The 9,679-nt window shown below is 36.3% G+C and overlaps 1 protein-coding gene across 2 annotated transcripts in view; it reads left to right on the forward strand.

Annotated features, from left to right (window-relative positions):
• The window catches only part of LOC127432062 (mitogen-activated protein kinase kinase kinase 3-like), a 68,233-nt gene extending 63,403 nt beyond the window's left edge, over nt 1-4,830 (forward strand). For both annotated transcript variants that reach the window (XM_051682852.1, XM_051682853.1), the window contains 3 exons: nt 673-802; nt 1,609-1,786; nt 2,999-4,830. In XM_051682852.1, the coding sequence (XP_051538812.1) occupies nt 673-802; nt 1,609-1,786; nt 2,999-3,227 (537 nt within the window). In that variant the 3' untranslated portion in view covers nt 3,228-4,830. The remainder of the gene's footprint in view (nt 1-672; nt 803-1,608; nt 1,787-2,998) is intronic.
• The last annotated feature ends 4,849 nt before the right edge of the window (nt 4,831-9,679 follow it).

Below are 9,679 nucleotides of genomic sequence, written 5' to 3' on the forward strand. Positions count from 1 at the left end.
ATAGATTATCAAATAAATATATTAAAGATTAATATATATATATATATATATTAAAATATATTTGTTTTATTAAAGTGTTATTTTAATTAAAATATTTTATTAAAATATGATATAATAATAATATTTCTACACATTTTTATACCTTTATAAAGATTATATTTAATAAATAAGTTTAATATGTTTTACAAATACATTATGAAATAATTTATATATTCTGTAAAAATTAAATACATTGTAATTCATGAATGCATTTACTCCACACTTATATATCCTGTTTTAAAAAGTAATAAAAAATGTTATTTGTATACAAAAGGTCTCTTTATATAATATTACATTTTGGATGGAGATTTAAAAAAAATACACTAAACGTTAGCAATGAGGGAACCAGAAAGAGCTTTCCATTAGGGATTGCATGACTACTGATTTTCAATAGTCAACTAGTTGAGTCGAATTCGACTAGTCTGTTTAATCTATTTTCCATAGTAGTGTATCCTTTAGTAAACAGTTTTGAATCTGTTTTTAATTTACCTATTAAATCTTTATAATTCTCTCTGCTTATAGGGAATAAAATACATGCATATAGTTTTTATTGTATAGCTGAATATATATTACAAAATATTCGGTTAATTGCACTCTTTACACTATGATTAGTCTGTGTCCATGTGTATCCAGGGCTCTATAAAAGACCAGCTGAAGGCATATGGAGCACTAACCGAGAAAGTCACCCGCAGATACACCAGACAGATCCTCCAGGGAGTCCACTATTTGCACAGCAACATGATCGTACACAGAGACATCAAAGGTATATTTGACTAAACATACACCACAAGAGGTTTTCATCAAGCTCACTTGCACCAGACTGCTTAAAACACATTTCTTTTTAGACATTAGGTGAAATAACTTTGGTTTGGCTCGGACTTATGTTAGACAACATTCCTTCCTTTAGGTAGTGCCAAAAATAGCAAGGGGGAAAGCAATTCCTCCAGACATTAAGCTAAATGGTCCCCAGGCTTGTGACTTCTACCAATGAGAATTACCAGGCAATCTCTTTGGTATTTTTTTAAGTGAAGGTATTAAACACACCTTTTAAATCAAATCTCCTTACCAGACAATGTCTGCATTACTACACGCAGAGACTCCCTCTCACTTAATGAAAAATTAGACAGCAAACAAGCCAAAATAAACCTGTTTGATTTATGTGTGACCAGTATGGTCTGTCATTCCCATAACAAAGTGAAGATCCTATTGGAAATATCCACAAGAAGTGTGAGCCACAAAGGAAGAAGTCTCTCTCCTTCCTCTTGTTTCCTACACTCTCTCGTGTTCTGTCTTACTGTTCCATTCACTATATAGTAAGACTTCCAGGGTGTGGAAATCTTGTGGCTGGCTCAAATTAGTCACTACTCAAACAACCACAAATCTCACAGGCAACACGGCTGTGTAGGGCCACCTCCAATGGAAAATTACTCCGACTAGAGGCGTGGGAAGAAAGATCAATGTGTCTCAAACTTAACAACCATAGGCATCTTATAATTTTATGTACTTGGGTAGACAAACATAAATGTGCGTCTGGTTGATGTAACTTGATCTACATGTGTTTCCTCACAGGCGCTAACATTCTGAGGGATTCCTCCGGAAATGTGAAGCTGGGAGATTTTGGAGCTAGCAAGCGCATTCAAACCATATGCATGTCAGGGACGGGAATCAAATCAGTCACTGGCACCCCCTACTGGATGAGCCCGGAAGTTATTAATGGAGAAGGATATGGACGTAAAGCAGACATCTGGTAAGATCAGATGTATTTTATCACCAGGAAGACAGAACATGATTGTTTAGTGTTTACTTCTTGTTTAGATGCTCATTTTAGATACAGATAAAAAAAAATGTCCATTGTGATTTAATAATTAATGCATCAGAGTGTTAAAATTGAGATTTCCAGGTATGGAAAAGTCATGTAAATTAATAAAATATTGAAAAGTCATGGAAATATTATAAGCTTTAAAATATTTAATCGGCTAGAAATTGTAGAAAAGCTTCAGGTAAGTGTGCACATCCAAACCCAAAGTGGCTACAAGCAGGGCCACTTTAAGGTACTCTGGGGTCCCGGGGCTTACAGTTTTGCTGGGCCCAGCCAGTCGCCGGAAGTTGTTACTCTGACCATGCGCTACACGGACACATTTCGCTGTTGCGCACCATCTCCGTGTTTACATCAGCGTCTCCCGCTGAATGCGTTCACATACGCATCCTCCCATGAACGTTGGGTGGCATATGCCGTGACGTGGCCCCGGGGGTTAAGCCCAGGTAAACCTGTGTATTAATGCAGCCCTGGGTACAGGTCCAGTACAAAAAGTAACAAATGCAGAAAATGGAAATAGATGTCCGCACACTGTTAAAAGTGATGTTTTGACAAAATAGATTTAATTTGACAAGTGACATTTTTTAGACATTAATTGTTGTTGTTTTTTAGAAAAGCAACATTTCGACTGATTAGGTTTAATTTGGAAAAAGCAAAGTTGCGACCAGTTAGGTTTAATTTAGTTTTAAAAAGTGCAGTTTTTACTGATTAATGTTTATTTGAAAAAAATGTTTTGAAATAAAATGTTTTGACTGATAAGGTTTTATTTTTAAAAAAAAAGAAAAAAAAAAAGCTACATTTCCAACAAATATATTTTAATTGAAAAAGTTCTCAATTCAACCGATAAGGTTTTATTTGGAAAAAGCGACACTTCAACCGATAATCTGTCGAAACATCTTTTTTTTTTTAATCGAGTTTTAATAAGTGTGTGGGCATTTGTTTTCTTTCTCTACATCGGCTAGAAATTGCTCTTCGCGAGCACCATATCTGTGAGATGTTTGTTAAAAATCCATATCAAGTAATTGCAAACGACTGGAAAAATCATGAACTAGTCATGGAAAATCACTTGTCAAATGTTGTGGGAACCCTGTATATAGTTTTATTGTAAGCTAACCCTCCCTTACATCTCTATTGCTCTCTTAGGAGTGTGGCTTGCACAGTTGTAGAGATGCTAACGCAAAAACCCCCATGGGCTGAATATGAAGCAATGGCAGCCATTTTCAAGATCGCAACTCAGCCCACTAAACCAAACCTGCCTGAGGGCGTGTCTGACGCATGCAGGGACTTACTACGGCAAGTCTTTGTGGAGGAGAAATGGCGACCCACTGCCGAGGGGCTTCTCAGTCACCCTTTTGTCCAGGGTGCCTTCTGAGACTGTCGCCCTCTTACAAATGAGGGGCTTTCTGGAATGCCTAGGGATTAACATTCACCTTCACATGGACAATCACCAGTCTGCCTTCCAGGGACCGGAGAAACCCTCCAACCAGCCAACTGAGAACAAACTAGCCCATAAAGAGACAATGTGTGTCGCAGATCTCCCTGATCGAACACAGGTTGAAAAAAGGTTCTAATATCATGATAAGATGCAGCACTGAGGAAAACTGGGGACAGCAAATACATAAAAACTGATAGCGCTTTGTTATCTTGTTAACCATCTTGTATGGCTAGGGATTGCAGCAGCTGTGCTAGTACACCATAGTATGGCTTAAGTTCCAGCACTTTGTCTGATACATTTATACATAGACCAACATTAAAAAAAAAGCACAAACTAAACTCACGCAAATCCAAGTGCACAAGCAGTAAAGATGACCAAAATGCTCATCCCTACTTGTACAGAATGGAAAAATTGTTACCTATTTAGTTAAGATAACAATGCTTCAAAATGTCATTGTGTAAAGCATACTGCTTCGAATCAGACAGTTTACATACATTACTGCTAGTTGACATTCTCTGATCCCCTGAGGTCAAGCCACAAATGCTCTGAGATACTGCAGGGGTGGCTGGACAAATCACACGTTCTGAATTTGGCACACATATACTGTATTAGAGTGTCATTTTAAACCCTGTGGAGGAGATTTAAATATATATGATCTTTTTAAATTTAACAGAATTTTTTCAGTTGGTCAGAAAAAGAGAGTTTTATTATGGCTCATGTACTTCTGAATCCCTGGGTCCAATCCTTTGAACATAGTGCAATTGAAAGACCTTGTGGAGCAAATAGATAGCGATATATGTACTGTACAATACTCATTTGAGTAATTTTTGATAAGATTACTGTGTTTGATGGTTAGAATCTAACCAAATAAGAATGACACAGATAAGGCATTTGCAACCACCAAAGTGGTGAGTCTATAAGACAGAGAAATGTGTTTTATTTTCTTCATGTCTACATGTCTTTTCAGCTAATGAAGACTGTATAAACATCTTTTTATAAAATGTAAAGTTTTAGTTAATTGCTACTCTTTACCCAGAGTTAATCAATTTAAAAACATTCCCATTGCACTCTTTGATTCATGCATAGAGTAACAGCACATAGAATAATCAGCTGAGATTCAGTAAATATTTTTATACATTTCTTTTTTATTCAAATGTTTGGAATGACAATACCAAACTTTTTGTATTATTGTAAAAAGTACCCTAAAATATCAAAGCAATATTTCAGCAAGGAATACAGTGGCTGGTGTGTTAGCATTCTTGTACTGTTCGGTCAGTCGAATACAACCAAAGAGCAATGGGATGCTTGAATTATGAATTTGGTAAATTCAGAACTCTTCAGTTATCGACCAGTGTTGTTGAAACAGTCACTTTCTTAATTTTTTTAGACTCCAACATGTTTTTGTGACCTCTGGTGGCTTTTTTTATTTTATTTTTTTTATTGTCTCAAATAAATCATTGTTTGCTGATTTGCAAACATTTTTGTTCTCATTATACCATGAATTCACAATGTAACAAATGTTAAACATGGTTTTAGTTGTCATTTTCACTTTCTCTAAGTAAATATATTTTAAATTTGATACAATTTTATACATTGATATTATTCGTTCTGAGCAAAAGAACTTCAACTACACCAGCAGCAAAGAACAAACTTCATCGTGTTGCAGTTAGTGCCTTCTCTGATTCTTTTTATGAGAGGTCAGTCATTTTTTTAAACATTTTACAACTGAATGTGTATTCTGATGTCCTTTAGATTGTTTCGGTATCATGCAATGATGCTCAAAATGGACATACTTGCTGAAGAACATTTACTGAAAATGATTGTATTGTAAATACATATTGTACTGAGCTGGCATAATGTTTCATTATATACAAAGTACCTTAGTCACAGTATATTATAATGATTGTGGAGAGGTCTGGGTTTTAGATTATCTTAGATGAGAGTGAACATGAATGACCTCACTGGTTTTTGAGGGGCTAAGAATAAAGAATTATGAGTTGCCTTGATGAAAAAGCCTGAAAACATTTGTAAGTGATTTTGTACATTTGAATAAATAAATCTATTGTCTAAAATCAGCCCCTGTGGTTATTTTGTTTGTAGTCATTTGATTATATTTTACTAAATTAAATTCTTATTTTTGTAAAGTTGTAGTATTTTTCTCTTTCTAGACAAACAGGTTATCTATTGCGAAACCTACAAAACGTTATGCCCGTTACATTGTGAAGCATATGGAGGGTCAAATTACTCAACATTAAATAAATAAATATTAAAATATTTACAGAAATATTTAAATTCATAATGAAATTGTTAAAAGTATAAAAATCATTAAATTAATAATTAAAATCACTATATAAATCAAAAACTGACCAAAAAATGTATTTCATTTTAGCACTAGTTTGCGTCCATTTTCATTTTAGCATTGTGTTTTTTTTATTATAACCTTAACCCAAATAACCGAAACCCTAAAATTATTTTGTGCTTAAAAAAAAAAACAACTATTTCGTTGTGAATTAAATGATTTATTAAAATTATTATTTTAATGATTTAATTTTGAGTGATTTGGCCATCTATAGAAGCATACAATGGCTACTTGCGTATCTAGACATTGTAAATAAACATATTTAATTTATTAACATCACGTACACTGGTGGCCAAAAGTTTGGAATAATGTACAGATTTAGCTGTTTCGGAAGGAAATTGGTACTTTCACTTATCACAAAGTATAGTAAGGACATTACTGATGTAAAAAATAGCACCATCACTATTTGAAAAACTTCATTTTTGATCAAATCTAGACAGGCCCCATTTCCAGCAGCCATCACTCCAACACCTTATCCTGGAGTAATCATGCTAAATTGCTAATTTGGTACTAGAAAATCACTTGCCATTATATCAAACACAGCTGAAAGCTATTTGGTTCATTAAATGAAGCTTAACATTGTCTTTGTGTTTGTTTTTGAGTTGCCACAGTATGCAATAGACTGGTATGTTTTAAGGACAATATTAGGTCAAAAATGGCAAAAAAGAAACAACTTTCTCTAGAAACTCAGTCAATCCTTGTTTTGAGGAATGAAGGCTATACAATGCTTGAAATTGCACAAAAAAAAAAAAAATACAAAAAAAATAAAACTGAAGATTTCATACAAAGATGTACACTACAGTCTTCAAAGACAAACGACAACTGGCTCTAACAAGGACAGAAAGAGACGTGGAAGGCCAGATGTACAACTAAACAAGAGGATAAGTTCATCAGAGTCTCTAGTTTGAGAAATAGATGTCTCACATGTCCTCAGCTGACAGCTTCATTGAATTCTACCCGCTCAACACCAGTTTCATGTACAACAGTAAAGAGAAGACTCAGGAGTGCAGGACTTATGGGAAGAATTGCAAAGAAAAAGCCACTTTTGAAACAGAAAAACAAAAAGAAAAGGTTAGAGTGGGCAAATAAACAGACATTGGACAACAAATTGGAAAAGAGTGTGAGTCTTTACCCCATTGAGCTTTTGTGGGATCAGATAGATTGTAAGGTGTGTGAGAACTGCCCGACAAGACACATCTATGGCTACAGGAAGTGTGGGGTGAAATGTCACCTGAGTATCTGGACAAACTGACAGCTAGAATGTCAAGGATCTGCAAAACTGTCATTGCTGCACGTGGAGGATTTTTGATGAGAACTCTTTGAAGTAGTTTAATCATGTCCTGTTTTTAATGTCCTGACTATACATTGTGATCAGTTGAATGCCACTTTGGTGAATAAAAGTACCAATTTCTTTCCATATGAGCAAAATATATGTACATTATTCCAACCTTCTGGCTGCCAGTGTATATGCTACTATATAACGAATTTAACGTATTATACAACGTTTCAGTGACAAGAAATTGTGGCGAGAAGGGCATGCGCTTTCTGATTGATGTTTGGTAACCTCATGCTGTCTCTTAGCAAACTACGCTACAGGACAAAGCCATATATGTAAATTTTATTATATGATGTTCTGGTGGAGCTTGAACTCTTCAATGAGATTTTTATTAATATTTACGTTTAAAAAAAAAAGCACAGTTGAGAATAACAAATTCGGTTTATATCATCTGTTCGAGTTGCGAAACATATGCATATGAGGCAAAATATGGACGCTCATTGGGTAGCTTGAAGGTAGTTGTAAAAGTGGGTGTGGCCACATGCTTCAATGAAGGACCAAATCTGTCAAAATTAATAAAAATATTTAGAACATAAACATAAATGTAATTCTTTGTACATCCTTTGTGTCTGAGGACTACACTGTGCAAATGAACAATAATTATTTAAAAGAGTAGCTTTGTTGGGCTTAAATATTGGAAAACATGCCAAACCATTTTCACTCCATAATACAGCACAGAGGAATACAGAGAACATTGCTTTGACCCACGTCATTACCAGGGCACCCATCACTTTAACTTCCCTAAGACAGGTTCTACACTTTCTTCTGGACAGCATAAAATATGAGGACAGCACTAAAGAAGAGGAGCAGGGGGTAATTCTACTATTATGCTTTTCTTTTTATAGGCTTATTGATATTTGGTGCTAATATATTGACTAACAGATCCTGGTATTTGTATGCCTGTGTGCAGCATGCTATTGGTGAGACGTGGAAAGCCAGAGGATGTTGTTAGTGATTTGATTAAGCAACTCGGTTCAGTTGCTACAGTGGCATTAAGTTTCCCAAGCTGCACCCCAGAGTTATCAGCATATTAACAGCCATCATTTGGATTATGTGAACACATCTAGTGCTGAACTTGAGATGCTGTGAATGTAAAAGTTCAGTATCTGAAAGTCTGATGCTTTCTGTCCGTTCACTAAAGATTGTGGAGAAGATAAGACATCTGCTCCCAGAACAAGGTCAAAGTTCAGACTTTCTGGGGGTTTACACTGTACCACAGAGATGATCACCCATTCAGTCACATCAGCGGCTAAGGCAAGTTTTGAGTTTAATTTTGGGGGGAGTCGTGTGGCGCCATGCTGGGGTCGGACGTGTGAACAGTGAGCTCTGCGCACTTTGCTAGTTTTTAATTATTTTTATGTCATAACCGGTGAGATTCGATACACCCTGCTACATAACTGTTCTTTGAAGTCAACATGGCAAAGAATTCAAAATCCTCAGGCTCTGGAGACATTAAAAGACACTTACGTGCTCAAACTGATACCTCAGACAGGCCCGCAGACCAGGGACTCAGTTTGGACAGTGCGATAGGGAGAGATTCAACGGCAACTGTCCAGCATGACTGTAATGCTGACGAAAGTTGTAGCAGACCTGGAAGATCTGGCTGTAATACGTCGATCGATTACGGTGATGGAGGCAAAATTCTCTGAGTTGGTTACAAGAATCGGGGACATCGAGAGACGGATCGATTATCTGGAGTCATCGGAGAGGGAATTAGCTGCTAATCCGCTAGTGACCAAAGCAGATTTGCAGTGCATTTTGGAAAAACTGGAAGACCTTGAAAATCGTAATCGGTGAAACAACGTTCGAATTGTTGGAATTCCTGAGCATGAGGAGGGCCGAGATATGGTAAAATTCCTAGACGAGCTCTTCCCGAGTCTGCTCAACATAACAGGCCATAAGCTGGAAATCAAGCAAGCTCACAGAGTCCCGGCTCGCAGATCAGCTGAGGGAGACAAGCCCCGATCAATTCTGGTCAGATTTCTGAGATCATCCGATAAAGATCTCATGTTGCGTGAGGCAAGGAGTAAAGGAAAGCTTTCTTGGAAGAACCACAACATTTTCTTGTTTCCAGACTTTGCGAATTCAACAAGAGAGAAATGTGATCGATTCAAGGAATGCAAGAAACTCTTACATCAACGGAAGATCACTTTTGCACTTTTTTTTCTTCCTTTTTTGTGCTGGTTCTGTTAGAGGCTGGAGTTTGTTTTGTGGAGGAACACACCTTCGATACAGTTTTGTGAATTAATCTACACATTCTTTGTGTTTATTCTGCCTATTGGCTGGAGTTTGTTTTATAGATTATTTTCTGTTATGTAATTCTATACAAATTTTGTGAAATAGAAGCACCGGACTTGAGCAGTCTGATGGCAAAGTTGCTGCGGGGGCTGTCGTAGGCATACATGGACTTTTTGAGTTTAGACTGATGGACTTCGGGCGTGTGGTTAATGCCACGTTTTTCTTTTTTCTGTTTGTTTTGTTCTGGGAGAAGTTCTGCGTTTGACTGTTGCATTAATGTTGGAATGTGGTCTTTATAATTTTATTTTTGACACACAATCTATTTTTTCTAATATGTCAAATGTTAATATGAGTGGATTCTCTCTCTCTCCATGTGGAATGTGAATGGGTTGGGGCATCCCATAAAAAGACATCTTCCCCTGCAGGAAGCTGAAAAATTTGGAAAGATATGGGGTG

The sequence above is a fragment of the Myxocyprinus asiaticus genome, chromosome 41 (genome assembly GCF_019703515.2).
Source record: "Myxocyprinus asiaticus isolate MX2 ecotype Aquarium Trade chromosome 41, UBuf_Myxa_2, whole genome shotgun sequence".
Classification (NCBI taxonomy): domain Eukaryota; kingdom Metazoa; phylum Chordata; class Actinopteri; order Cypriniformes; family Catostomidae; genus Myxocyprinus; species Myxocyprinus asiaticus.